Source organism: Bufo gargarizans, chromosome 5 (assembly GCF_014858855.1).
Source record: "Bufo gargarizans isolate SCDJY-AF-19 chromosome 5, ASM1485885v1, whole genome shotgun sequence".
Classification (NCBI taxonomy): Eukaryota; Metazoa; Chordata; class Amphibia; order Anura; family Bufonidae; genus Bufo; species Bufo gargarizans.
Window position 1 is genome coordinate 237,305,298 of NC_058084.1, and position 15,691 is coordinate 237,320,988.

The 15,691-nt window shown below is 41.6% G+C and overlaps 1 protein-coding gene across 1 annotated transcript in view; it reads left to right on the forward strand.

The window, feature by feature from the left end:
* Nucleotides 1-15,691, forward strand: part of ANKRD33B (ankyrin repeat domain 33B) — a 326,077-nt gene that overhangs the window by 242,745 nt on the left and 67,641 nt on the right. The window contains exon 3 of the mRNA XM_044295465.1: nucleotides 4,257-4,397. Coding sequence (XP_044151400.1) covers nucleotides 4,257-4,397 — 141 coding nt within the window. The remainder of the gene's footprint in view (nucleotides 1-4,256; nucleotides 4,398-15,691) is intronic.

Genomic DNA, 15,691 nt, shown 5'->3' on the forward strand with positions numbered 1-15,691 from the left:
CATACGATTTTTACGGATCCACGGATCGGATCCGCAAAAAGCATACGGACGTCTGAATGGAGCCTTACAGGGGGGTGATCAATGACAGGGCGGTGATCAATGACAGGGGGGTGATCAGGGAGTTTATATGGGGTGATCATGGGTGATCAGGGGTTTATAAGGGGTTAATAAGTGACGGGGGGGTGTAGTGTAGTGTAGTGTGGTGTTTGGTGCGACTGTACTGACCTACCTGAGTCCTCTGGTGGTCGATCCTAACAAAAGGGACCACCAGAGGACCAGGTAGGAGGTATATTAGACGCTGTTATGAAAACAGCGTCTAATATACCTGTTAGGGGTTAAAAAATTCGGATCTCCAGCCTGCCAGCGAGCGATCGCCGCTGGCAGGCTGGAGATCCACTCGCTTACCTTCCGTTCCTGTGAGCGCGCGCGCCTGTGTGCGCGCGTTCACAGGAAATCTCGGCTCACGCAAGATGACGCCAATCGGCGTTAGCGTAGCCTGGGAGCGCCGCGGAGATGACGCCTTTCGGCGTTAGCTTAGCGGTAAGTGGTTAAAGGGCTAGATCAATTAGATATAGGAGGTTCAAAAAAGAATAATTTGACTAAAAATGAAAAGGAGGCGTTAAAAACTCTGGAAAAAAATGATAAAATAATTATAAAACCAGCAGATAAAGGTGGAGGTGTAGTTGTTTTAAATCATGAGGACTACAATACGGAAATGCAGAGAATTCTTAGTGACACTATCACATATAGAAAATTAAAAAGGGATCCCATATTTGAATACAAAAAAACACTTAAAGTTCGCACCCAGTTTCGCCAATCTGTTCATGTCCTACTGGGAACAGTCTAATATAGACCCGATTATTAAAGTTGAGATGGAAGGTGGTAGCCTCCAACTCTGGAGGAGATATATAGATGACTGTATCGGCATTTGGTATGGAACGGAGATAGGGTTAATGGAGTTTATTTCTCAAATGAATACAAATAAGTGGAACATTCATTTCACCCATGATGTTAGTAAAAACAGCATACATTTTTTGGATCTGGAGATTAGGGTGGATGAAAAAAAGATAAAAACTGTCACTTATTTTAAACCCACTGACCGCAATGGTTATATCGAAAGAAATAGTTGCCATCATGAACCATGGATTTGTAATGTGCCGAAGGGACAATTGAAACGTATAAAAAGAAATTGTACCAGTATTGAAGATTATGAGACACAAAGTGACATCATAATAAATAGATTTGTAGAAAAGGGATATAAAAAGGAAGTCCTGTTGAATCAAAAGGAAGAAATTAAGTTGGAAAATTTGGGTACTATTAAAAAGAAAGTGTCTGCGGAAGAAAAAATACAGATTCAAGACAAATACAAGTTTGCTTTTTCAACCACCTATTCTATTAATTGCCCCTATATTAAAAGAATAATCCAAAATAACTGGAAAGTTTTGCGAAATGATCCAGTTATAGGTGATCTCATTCCCCAAAAACCGCCCTTTATTTTTAAAAGAGCCCCTACTGTTAGAAACCGTATTGTGCACAGTTATGTGAGAGAGTCTTCTGGCATATCGAAATTGCGTAACGGCTTCACTTGGTGCGGCTTCTGTCCATGTTGCAGAAACCGCTCAAGAGAAGACAAAAAAATGATTAGAAAAGATGACATTGTGTCTGCCTCCAAATCTATCTCTAAAAAAATCAGTGGTAATATCTCATGCGAATCAATGGGAGTCATTTATGCACTGGAGTGCCCGTGTGGTCTCCAGTATATTGGAAGAACACTGAGAAAGTTAAAGGTTCGAGTTGGCGAACATATTAAAAATATTAAAAAAGGACTCGAGACTCATAGTGTCTCGGCACACTACAAGAGGTTCCATCAGAAAGACCCTACGGGTCTAAAGTTTTGTGGTGTAGAATTGGTGAAACGTCACTGGCGTGGAGGTAATCCTGCCACACAGATTAATAAAAGGGAGGCGCAATGGATCTATGATATGAATACATTGCAGCCAAATGGACATAATATTGAGTGGGATATAAAATCTGTCTGTATGGTTTAATCAAAAAATATTATTATTTTAGATGTTTTATTATATATGCAAGTCTTTCAATTCTGTTTAATACTATTTTAGTTTGGTGTATTTTATTGTATTTTGCTAAGTGTATGTGTCTTCAGAACCTAACTTGGCAATTTTAGTATTTATTTTTTAAACAAATGTTTAAACATTTTGCCGGACAAACGGAAGTCCGTACTTGTTCCGGGGTCAATGACTGCTACATATGTGTTGACCTTTGGCGGCATTTGGATTACAGCCCCTGACGAAGCTAAGTGCGAAACCCGGGTCGGGTATTTTACATGCTTGTGAAAACTTGCTTTTTGTAAGTAGATTAAAGTATTCCTACTTTTAAATCCCGAGGGTATTGCGCAATCTTTTTCTGTCCTTTACTAGGGTAATCCGGGCTGTTTTGGATAAAGTTTTCCGTATGATTGTTACTCTAAAGGGAGATTTAATCGCATATTGCAGGCGGACATCCATTCCTTTGCATGTGAACTGGAAGACGTAAGACAGCCGTCTTCATATATGTGCAGCTGAGTAACAGGTTGCTGAAAATCTTCGCATGGTATATCTGGAAGTGTGAGATCCGCCTGTATATTATTGTTTATGGATTTGGAATTTTTCGCTTGTGCATCATACGAATTTGGCACGTTGTATTCTGGTTCTTGATCCCGTATACTGCTTCATAATTTAGCGCGGCACCCGTTAACCCCTTTTCTACTTTGTATTAAGGACTTTGAACCTGTCCTATTAAGGGCACCGCAGCTGACTGTCCATTGATCCACACCTACCAATCTGTTTCTGTCTGTAACTCTACCCATCACCCCTTGCTCTGGATAGCTTAATTTGGTTTTTGGAAGAGCTGGAGTGTGATTCTAGTTGAAGTCCTGTTCATCCATCATCCATCAGCCTCAGAAGTTAAGTGTTCCGTTGGTTGTATTTTGTATTCCCCCCCACCTTTGTTATTTACTAGGCCTCAGCGAGACGCATCCGAGGGCCTCCAGGGTTTTCCAGGTTCCTATGTATGGGCATCTCTACCATCGAGAGGTGCCCATATGGACAGGAGTTAGGGCCAGGAGCAGGGTTTTATAGGTGGTGACCCTTTTCCTTCCCTAGCGGTGAGGCCTAGTGTATTTTCCCTTCCTTCTTGTTGTCTTTTGGTGTTCTCCCCTACTACATCCGTGACAGCGCATGTGTTTCAGAGCGGCTCGCGGCGCAGGCACAGGTAGGACTTAACTCTGCATCGCCGGACCTGGGAATAAAGATGGCAGATCGCATGTGTTCGTCGGCGAACACTGCGAACTGCCCATTACTGTTAACAAATGATCTCCAGCAAGCTATGCTTAGCAGAAGCAAAACACATTTCTGCTACCCTATCGAACTAAACTGGAAACCGGGTGAGATATACACCCCCTCTACACCTCTACCATACTTTTCACCACATAACATATACTGTATATATATATATATATATATATATATATATATAGGCATTGAGAATTACACCCAGCATAGAGGACATCAGTAGTACCAAGCAGTGCCCCTATTCACAGGATAAGAGCAGATACAGACACACACATATACATACACAAGACTATATACATAGACACACACACACATACATGAAGACACACCCACTAGATACACACATACATAGAGACACCCAAACACATATAAATACATACATACACACACATTTGTACAGTTACAGGTTGCCGCTGCTGCTTTTCCACGCTCTTCATCTTTAAATCTTTTAGGTGCTGAAGGACCTTTGATAATATGACCTGCATATGTGATCAAAATGCCTCTCAGCACTATAAGTCTCTCAGCAATGCCCAGGAATTATTGCATTGTGGTTTTGTAATGGTTTTGCTGCAAAAAAAGTGAGAAAGCCACTATGTACAATAAACCTCAAAATTAAGCGTCCACCCTTGCATTGCTCTAAATACAATTATGTTACATGGCTTTGTTTAGGGCTCTGCAGGAGTGCAGGGCTGGAGGCTGCATTGCCACCCCTCTGTAGTCCTAGCAGAGCACTGCATAACTTTGCCTCATCAGTGGTGTGCCCCTGCTGCCACATAACATAACACATGCACTTATATAGATGGGTATAATATATTGTTTCATCTGTGTTCATGATCGAAGAAATAATGATAAATATTGTACTATTCCTTGGAAATTCCTTAAATGCTTATATATTTAACCTTTCAGGGCATATAACTATCACAAACTATTTGTTGAATTATTATCCTGACCTGGACCTTGAGAGGAGAAATATTCATGGCTTTACAGCATTAATGAAAGCATCAATCCAAGGAAGAACAGATTGTGTTCGAGCATTAATGTTAGCTGGTAAGTGTGTTTGAGTTGTATTGCAATGGCGGTGAGTGATTTGAAAATTAACCTTAAATTATAGGTGTGATAAAAAATCACTTTGACTTAAAGGAGTATTCCCATCTGGGACATTGATGGCATATTACTAGGATATCACATCAATGTCAGATGCGGGTGTGGGACCCACACCTATCTGACATTGATTGCATATCCTATCGATACTGTCAGTGTGCCAAATTGGAATATCTATCTTATTGTTGGGAAAAAAATAAAATTTTGTTAGCGTTGTTTTTTTTAAGGATTGTTGGACTTGCAGCATTTTCATCTGGTGGTCAGATTACCTCCTAGATGCAGTCCAGTCGTGTATGCACTGTCCCAGTTATGGGATATGTGCACGACTACAGTGGGCTAATCTGTCAATTAAAATTCTCTCATTTAGATACAGGATTTGTGATTCCACACATGCAATTTGCTCACATTTTGTACAAATATATACACCCACAAATGGCTGTTCCAGGACTGCATACATTAGACAAGATGTGCACTGCGCTGTCAATAATGGAACAAATACTTGTTAACGGGAATTACACAGGAGAAATAAGGAAAAAGTTACAATAATAATATGCAATGGAAAATAGCTGACTTAAAGGGGTCCCACCGATCAGCTGTTTGAGAAGGCAGCGGCGCTCCAGTAGTGTTCTGTTTACCACCGGCCCACTGACGTCATGACTAGTATCAATTAACGTGGGCGCGGCTAAGCTCCATTCAATTGGATAGATCATCAGTTAAATGAAAGTGCAGAACCCCTTTAATATAGTCACCTTTTAAAGTCACTAAATCACACACTGAATACAAACACACACTTGAAATCAACCACGCAAATGCGATGCTTATATACCGTAGCTGCTGCTCTCAGACAACTTCAAACTGCAGATTTATTTTTTTTCCTCTGCATTCAAAGTTCGTTTTTTAAATATGTAATTTATACAGCAGACACCCAGAGACAAGATGTAGACAATAATGCCGATCACGGACATTTATCCTCTCAGATGATGACCATGAAGAGAAGTACGCTGAACCTTAAGTGGAGCGTATGGACTGCTGGGGGCGCACGAAACAACCGATCAAAGGCAGTGTTTTGGTTTCAGTAATGTTCCATTTATTCGTAAGACAACGCGTTTCGGGGTGCTAAAGTCCCCTTTATCAAGTCTAAAAGAGAAGTTAGATAAAAAAGGAGAAACATATATTTGGAAACGTAAATTTTGTACTTCCCTATGGTAATTCTGTATGACAAACAGAAAATGTAAATAAATAAAATAGATAAATAAATACATACAAAAATAAATAGGTATGGATAAATATAGCTGTAAATATAGAAACTATAGTATATACTGATAAAATGGTAAATCTTACAAAAGTACACAAAAAGGAGAGGATAAAAAGTATATGTAGAAATAAATTAATAAATTAATAATATTAATAGTCATGGACGATAAGATCAATACGGAATTAAAACAATGTTGTATCTATGGTGCTGTATTTATAGTAAAATCTCTGTTATAAAAATGGGATTTATGTTGTATTAGCCACAATACTGTAGGATAATAGTAACTGAAATCAAAAAAGGGGGCATATGGCTGAAAAAGCACTGTCAGATGTGGTTTGGCAAGTGTGATGTGTCCACTAGCAGGATGTATTATCTATTGGGCAACAGAGGGTGTTACTACTGTGGCTTTCTAGGAGTGGTTATAAAAAGGCATAGTCTTTCAGCCTTGGCGGCATCTTACCTGGGCCAGGAAGGCTAGGAGATTTCCACTGCTCGTCTGGAGAGGCGCGTGTGAGACGCTGACCTCTTCAGTGCCCGCGTTGCTGAAGAAAAAGCGGAGTGGGTGGGAGGAGCTGGCCGGGTTGATGGGAGTGGCCTCCATGAGGGTGTGTGGTTGGGGAACACGAACGGAGCCTGGGGGGGCGGTGAAAAGGAGGACTTATCCGGGCAGGGAGCTCATATGGAGGTGTGGTCAGGGGGAGCCTCTTGAGAAGGCCGGGGATGGTGAAGATTAAATGCCTGGGACAGGGCTGCATTGCGTGGTGAAGGGGCGGAGATGCCGCTGGCTTGTGAGGATCGGAGCTGGAGAGAGGGCGTGTCGGCCTGAGTTGGTGGGCGGCGAGTTCATATGGGGGCGTGGTTAGGTGTAGCACCCGGGGAGAGGACTGAAGACTATTTATAAAGGATGAAGGCAGAATAACATTACACGGGGGAATTGTGGAGCTGCAGCCGACATATAGGAGAGGGATGGTGGACTTGATTGTGTATAAATATATATATATGAATATATATGACCCTTGGTATTGATGTTTAGATGGATGCAAATGGTGATTGAGTGTTATTGACCTAAATTACTGCTCAAGGAAGGTGAATTGCTTTAGGGGATAAATAAGGGGACATCACTGATGTTTATAAGAAAATTGATGTTGGGGGGGGGGGAAATGAAACTACGGATGATGGGACCGTGGCTGTCTTTTAAATGCAGAAAAATGACAATTGAATATGTGGAATGTACAGGTAGAAGGGAGCGGAAAAATTGGTTGTGGTGGGGAGGAAGGGGGGGGGGGAATCAATGGGATGAAAGACCATGAGACAAGAAAGGAAAGGGGTCTCACAGGTGGAGGCGAATATCCTGACTATAGTTGCAGGCCATAGCTCAAAAATGTGACATTAAAGAAAAAAATATATAAATAAAAATTATTCCATTTGTTTTCTTCTTTGTTTTTTTTTATATTTTTCTTTAAATGCTAAACAGAGAACTGTTCAGAAACATTTGCTCTCTAAGGACTCATTGAGTCCATGGGGTTCAAGGGTTTGCAATTTAAAAATCCAAAACATCTCTCTCTTCTGTAAGGTCCTAAATCTAACCTCTCTGCGGCACAGACGTCAGTCCTCCAGAGAGGCTTGTCGTTCTGTCCAGCAGAAAAATATAATGAATTTGATCTATTTGTGGATCTAAACACGTTCATCAGGAATGTAACTCTCCAAAGGCATTTTGCTATTAAGTCTAGATTGCCTATAAAAAACAAGGAGGAGAGAACTACGACAAATAAGGAAGAAGAAAGGGAAGAAGAAATAAGTACCCTCCACACGAACTTGAAACCAAAATCTACATTCAATCCTACATATCATAGAGGAAACCATATTAACACCTTTTATTCTTTAGGATCTAAAGAAGCAAGAGAAATTAATAAAACCATCAAGATCAAGAACAACCTATCGAAAGAAGAAAAAGATGCTCTAACAGAACTAAATAATAATGACCTCCTTGTCATTAGGAGTGCAGACAAAGGAGGTGGAATAATCTTACAAAATAAGGAGGATTATATAATGGAAGCCAACAGGATACTGGATGACGCCTTTTATTATGAATTACTTACATCCAATCCACTTATAGAGGACCAAAAGACACTGAACATTATGTTGAAACAGGCTGAAGAGGATAATGTCATCACGAAGAAAGAAAGAGAATACATAGTGGTCGAACACCCGAATATGGCACTATTTTATCACCTACCAAAAATCCATAAAGACCCTTTGAATCCACCAGGTAGACCGATCATCTCGGGAATTAACTCTCTCACCAGTAATTTGTCTCATTACGTTGATATATTCCTTCAAAATCATGTCAGAAATCTCAGAGAGATCCTATCTGAGAGATTCCACACAACTAATCAGTTTACTAACAGATCTTGAATGGGAACCGCATTTTTGTTGGCTGACATTGGATGTTGCTGCGCTCTATTCCAACATCCCGCATACAGCGGGCATTGAAACTACAAAACGCCTTTTAGCAACAGACGACCGTCTTTCTGTCAAACATAGGGATTTTATATTGGATGCGATCCACTTTATTCTAACACATAATGTTTTTACCTTTGAGGGCAAGATCTATAAGCAACGAAACGGGACCGCAATGGGGACGCGCTTTGCGCCAAGTTTTGCCAATCTATATATGGGCTGTTTTGAGGATGATTTTATCTATTCAAGCCAATATTGGAAGAAAAACATCATATTTTACAGGCGTTACATAGATGACTTGATAGTGATTTGGAATGGTCCAAAGGAAGAGGCCGAATCATTCGTTAGCTACCTCAATAAAAACACATGGAATCTCTCGTTCACATCTAATATAACTACCTCATCCATCGAATATCTAGACCTACTCCTCTATTCAGAGAATACGAACATTAAGTCCAAGACTCATTTTAAAACAGTCGACGGGAACAGCTACCTCGACTATAGGAGTGCTCACCACAAAAAGTGGAAAGATAATATACCGTACAGTCAATTCAAACGGATTAGACGGAACTGCACTGATGATGACGACTTCCTCATTCAAAGCAAGATACTACGCTCCAGATTCATGAAGAAAAAATATCCGAAAGGAATTGTAGATAATGCGTTCATGCGGGCAAAAAATCAGAGCCAAGAGGAATGCCTGAATGTAAGGGAGAAGAATGAACTAGCCGAAACACCAAAAACCATGGACCACAAGACCTCTTTTATTACAACTTTTAACCCTAACCATGAAACCCTAAGAACGATTTTATCAAAGCACTGGCACATACTCAAATGTGATCCATATCTAATAGACACCATACCCAAAAAACCGTGCATCATCTTCCGGAAAGCGAAATCCCTGAAGAACACGCTTGCACCAAGTAAATTGAAGAAAAAGAAAAAGAATACTAACATAACTTCAACTGGTGCAACAGGCCATCTAAAAATCACAGGCACCTATAAATGTAATCATAAACTCTGTAAATGCTGTAATAATATCTCAAATCGGAGACAGTCATTTAAGAGCAATGTGACGGGGGAGGAATACCCAATCAAAAGCCTTCTAAATTGCTCATCTTCTTATGTTATCTATGTGATGGAGTGAGAGTGTGGTTTACAATATGTAGGCCGCACTATCCAGTCGCTCAGAGAAAGATTAAATAAACACCGCTGGAACATCTCACGGGGCTACCTTAAACACAGTGTGTCCCGCCATTTCCTCACCTCTCATAATAAAGACTCATCTGGATTGACAATCACACCCATCGAAACCATTGCAGAAACAACGTCAGATAGATTTAGGACCTTACAGAAGAGAGAGATGTTTTGGATTTTTAAATTGCAAACCCTTGAACCCCATGGACTCAATGAGTCCTTAGAGAGCAAATGTTTCTGAACAGTTCTCTGTTTAGCATTTAAAGAAAAATATTAAAAAAAACAAAGAAGAAAACAAATGGAATAATTTTTATTTATATATTTTTTCTTTAATGTCAAATTTTTGAGCTATGGCCTGCAACTATAGTCAGGATATTCGCCTCCACCTGTGAGACCCCTTTCCTTTCCTGTCTCATGGTCTTTCATACCATTGATTCCCCCCCCCCCCTTCCTCCCCACCACAACCAATTTTTCCGCTCCCTTCCACCTGTACATTCCACATATTCAATTGTCATTTTTCTGCATTTAAAAGACAGCCACGGTCCCATCATCCGTAGTTTCATTCCCCCCCCCCCCAACATCAATTTTCTTATAAACATCAGTGATGTCCCCTTATTTATCCCCTAAAGCAATTCACCTTCCTTGAGCAGTAATTTAGGTCAATAACACTCAATCACCATTTGCATCCATCTAAACATCAATACCAAGGGTCATATATATTCATATACAGTCATGTGAAAAAATTAGGACACCCTTTGAAAGCATGTGGTTTTTTGTAACATTTTTAATAAAAGGTTATTTCATCTCCGTTTCAACAATACAGAGAGATTAAAGTAATCCGACTAAACAAAGAAAACTGAAGAAAAGTCTTTTCAAGATCTTCTGTAAATGTCATTCTACAAAAATGCCTATTCTAACTGAGGAAAAAGATAGGACACCCTTGCCCCTAATAGCGAGTGTTACCTCCTTTGGCTGAAATAACTGCAGTGAGACGGTTCTTGTAGCCATCTACCAGTCTTCGACATCGGTCTGAGGAAATTTTACCCCACTCCTCAATGCTGAACTTTTTCAGCTGTGAGATGTTTGAGGGGTTTCTTGCACGTACAGCCCTTTTCAAGTCACCCCACAGCATCTCAATGGGATTCAAATCTGGACTTTGACTTGGCCATTCCAGGACTCTCCATTTCTTCTTTTTCAGCCAATCTTTGGTTGATTTACTAGTATGTTTTGGGTCATTGTCATGTTGCATGGTCCAGTTCCGCTTCAGCTTTAATTTTCTAACTGATGGTCTCACATGTTCTTCAAGCACCTTCTGATACACAGTAGAATTCATCGTGGATTCTATGATGGTGAGCTGACCAGGTCCTGCTGCAGCAAAGCAGCCCCAAACCATGACACTTCCACCTCCATGCTTCACAGTTGGTATGAGGTTCTTTTCTTGGAATGCTGTGTTTGGTTTACGCCAAACATGTCCTCTGCTGTTGTGTCCAAATAATTCAATTTTGGACTCATCTGTCCAAAGAACATTATTCCAGAAGTCCTGGTCTTTGTCAACTTTATCTCTGGCAAATGTCAGTCTGGCCTCGATGTTTCTCTTGGAAAGCAAAGGTTTCCTCCTTGCACACCTCCCATGCAAGTTAAACTTGTACAGTCTCTTTCTGATTGTAGAGGCATGTACTTCTACATCAACAGTAGCCAGAGCCTGCTGTAGTTCTCGAAATGACACTTTAGGGTTTTTGGAGACCTCTTTTAGCATCTTGCGGTCTGCTCTTGGGGTGAACTTGCTGGGGCGACCAGTCCTGGGCATGTTGGCAGTTGTTTTGAAAGCCCTCCACTTGTAGACTATCTTCCGGACAGTGGAATGGCTGATTTCAAAATCTTTTGAGATCTTTTTAAATCCCTTCCCAGACTCATAGGCTGCTACAATCTTTTTTCTGAAGTCCTCTGACAGCTCTTTTGCTCTCACCATGGTGCTCACTCTCACTTCAACAGTCAGGAGCACACCAAACTAAATGTCTGAGGTTTAAATAGGGCAAGCCTCATTCAACATGCAGAGTAACGATCTACTAATTATGTGCACCTGGTGTGATATACCTGTGTGAGATCTGAGCCAATTTAAGAGGGAATACATGTGAGGGTGTCCTATCTTTTTCCTCAGTTAGAATAGGCATTTTTGTAGAATGACATTTACAGAAGATCTTGAAAAGACTTTTCTTCAGTTTTCTTTGTTTAGTTGGATTACTTTAATCTCTCTGTATTGTTGAAACGGAGATGAAATAACCTTTTATTAAAAATGTTACAAAAAACCACATGCTTTCAAAGGGTGTCCTAATTTTTTCACATGACTGTATGGTACTGAGATTGAGATTTTATCAAGAAACATCAACATGTCGTCGGCGTATAGTGGGATTTTCTTTCCTCTATATTTCCATACCGAAGACCTGTCACCTGGGCCAACGCAAAAAGCAGCAGCGACAGCGGGCAGCCCTGGCGTGTGCCCCTTTCCATGGCAAATGGTTCTGACAGTAACCCATTAGTACGTACCCGTGCCCTCAGTTGGTTGTATAGGAGTTGGACCCACTTCCTATATCTAGGCCCAAAACCCATAGCCTCCATTACCTCCCATAGAAACCTCCACTCGACGCTGTCGAAAGCCTTTGCCGTGTCGAGTGAGAGGATCGCCCTATGTCCAATCGTGGTTCTAGACATCTGCAGGTTAAGCTGCAGCCGTCTAATATTAATAGCGGTTGACCAGGCATAAAACCAGTTTGGTCGCCATGAATCAAGCTGAGGATAACAGTAGACAATCTGTTGGCCAAAACTTTTGCCAGCAGCTTGACATCCATACATAAAAGCAATATGGGTCTGTATGAGACCGTATCCAAGGTATCCTTACCTGGTTTAGGCAGTACAATTATAATGGCTTCACCCATAGTTTTTCGAACACCATGAGGAGCTGTGGCAAAATAAAATCTCCATATTTTTTCAAGAATTCCCCAGGAATCCCATCCGCCCCAGGTGCCTTTTCGTTAGGAAGCCCTTTTACCGCTTCTTCTATTTCTTCCAGGCTCAAAAGGTTCTTCCAAACTATCCCTTTGCTCCGTAGTAAAAACTGGTAAACGCAGGGGTTCTAAAAACATTTTGATCTCGTATCCAGTACGCTATAGTCCGGTGGTATACAGCTGTTGGTAATATTCACTGAATACTCCCAGAATACTTTGACTATCTGATACCCGACTACCCCCACTATCTTGGATGCATTCCACATAGGAAGGACCCTGCTGGGCTTTAATAATCGTGGCCAACATGTGTCCCGCACTCTTGCCTTCTTCAAAATATTTTTGTTTCCAGAAAAATCGCTTACGATTTGCAACTTCAAGTTGGTGATCTCTATACGTCCGTTGCGCTTCAGTCCACCTGGCCCTATTCACCACTATGGGAGTTTCCACATATGCATTTTCAGTATTTATCACTCTAGACCGCAATTCCTGTAAAAATTCTCTATTTTGGGATTTATGTCGTTGGATATGTTTGATGTATGCCCCCCCTGACAAAGGCTTTAAAAGCATCCCAGACTACAGCGGTGGAGGCCGATTCAGTATTAAACTACATTAATTCCTGCATCTCTGTAATCCTTCCCGCATCATCCTGCAGTAGGGTAATCCAGAAAGGATTAAGTCTCCACTGACTTTTGTTTCCAATAGTGGTAGGATCTAGGTGTACCGTAGTTCCACCATAATGGGGGAATGATCAGAAATGCTTCTAGGCAAGTATTCCACCCGTTGCACAAACTCCAACATCCTAATGCTAAATCAATGCGGGAAAGTGGGTTATGGGAGCTCGAGTAACTTGAAAATAGTTTAGTATCAGGATTACGTATTCTCCATACATCGCTCAGGTTGAACTCCGAGGATCTTAGCCATATTAGTTGGGGATGGATTTCCGGAAGTATGAATTTCCTTATGTCTATCCAAATTATGATCTAACACCATATTAAAGTCTTTCATTATAAGTGCAGGGGTGTTTGGTGACGCCTCCAAAAATGTCAGTATATGTTTTAACACTTCACCCGAGTACGGCGGGGGAACATATATTGATATTATTAGCACCGTCACCTGGAATATTGTACATTTCAAGCAGACATATCTGCCATACTGATCTATATTAGAATCAGAGCAACTAAACGGAATCTGCTTGTGTATTAACACATTGACCCCCCTAGCATGACTGGAGTACACTGAAAGGTATGCCTGACCTATCCATGCTCTTTTCATAACTGCCATGGACTCCTTGATCAAGTGAGTCTCCAAAAGACAAAAAATGGCCGGTTGAAATAGTTTCAGCGAGTCAAATATTGCATATCTTTTAGAGGCGTCATCAAGACCTTTTACATTTCACGCTATCACATTAACCCCCATCATCAAAGACCCAAAATGGTATGCAGAGGGCTACTTTATCAGACCATCTGGTCCTAAAGAGATATGTTTATTTGCTTTGGTGCGGTTCCCCTAAACTGACAAGTAAAACATTCCAACACAAACTCATACCCATAATAACACGGGGATTAAAACAGTGAGGTTAAAACAATACCCAGCTACCGTGGGCAATGTGAGTTGATACTGCGATAAAACAATTGACCAATAAACACGTAGATCAACAGTTCTATCTTCCAGCCTGTTGCTCTCCCAGACTATTCTTGCATCTCATTTAGACATGCATCCCTGTCATTTAACTTAGTGCAATAACAGTGTAAATAAACATAGAATTGTATGCTTCCCTAAAAGGTGTAGAACCCTGAGATACATGAAGCTAACTTTAGAGTCTCAGATGTCCCTATCCCACTTCCCCTCCCACCATCCCCAAACTAGGGGTAGATGATCTGAAAAATATTCATCGTCCCATGACATTCTATGCTTGACGGACAAGGAGCAATTATGAGTGTTCTCCACCGCATGGATTCAACCAGTGGATGTTGCAGGATCCGCTGACAGATGTGAAGAGTCCAGCCACTGGGCAGCTGCACCTGGCGTTTCAAAGATATGTACTTTTCCTTCCACCACTACCCTCAATTTAGATGCATACAGCATGGAATATATTATTTGCTTCTCTCTCAGCCGGCGTTTCACCTCTGTAAATTTTGCTCTCTTTTTTTGCACCTCCGTGGAAAAATCCGGGAAAATAAGCACTCTCTTGCCATCTATCAGGAGGTCCTCATGGATTCTCGCTTTCCTCAGGATGGTGTCTCTATCCTTGAAATTAAGTAGGTTACGTAGAAGTGGTCTTGGAGGGCCACCCAGTGGAGGAGCTTTGAATGGCACTCTGTGAGCATGTTCTATAGCAAACATGGTGGATCCAAATTTAGCAGTCAGATAATTCTCTAGAAATAACACAGCATTTGTACCCTCAGTTTTCTCCAGTACACCTATGAGCCTCAGGTTGTGCTGTCTGAATCTATTTTCTAGATCGTCTGCTTTAGCCAACAAATATGAGATGTCTCAAGTGATTGTCCCCATTTCTTTCTTTAAAGGAGATACAGTGTCCTCTAAACAGCTAACACGGTACGGTCTTCCACCACTTTAATTCTTTCAGATATTTTCTTCATATCATGTCTGAGAAAGGACACATTTTCACTCAGATTCCCCACTTGCATGGTGAGGGAAGTTAGCGTGGAGCTGCAGTTATGCCTTCAGGACATCTGAGATGGTGGGCTCTGGTAGTGCCTTTTGGGGCTCAGTGCTCACTGCCTCAGTAGCACATCGTGCAGAAGCTTCTGCCATAATGGTGTCCTCTCCCCCCTCCTGGACAGTCGGGTCTTGCGAGCTTGCCGCGATGGGGGAGTACACCCAGTGTACAGTGCCTTCCCCCTCTGCCTGCTCCACGGCAGTCGCTATTTCCCTGCTTGCAGCCGAGGTACAGGTAGTGTCCACCTGGGCGAACTGCTCTAGTCGCGCGGCCACCTCTGCAGCTCTCACTCCCCCGCCATCTTGCTTCCCCCGTGTCGCAGGCCCGCTCTCCTTTACCTCCCTCTGCTTCTTGCTGTGGCAGGTCATTTCCGAACCGCTGGGGATTGCTGAGGTCCAGGTACTGTGGGGATCATTTCAGGGAGCTTTTTAATGGTTTTAGGCAGGGATATCAGGACTCCTGTACGGGAGAGTGCGAGAGTGCTCTGCTGCGTCCTATCACATGTCGTGCTAGGCCACGCCCCGCAGATTTTCCATTTTAATCAATTTTTTTCTATAACACATCGAGGGTTAGCAGCTAAACAAAACTCAAAATTTATTACCCTGATTCTGCAGTTTACAGAAAGACCCCACATGTGGCCGTAAAC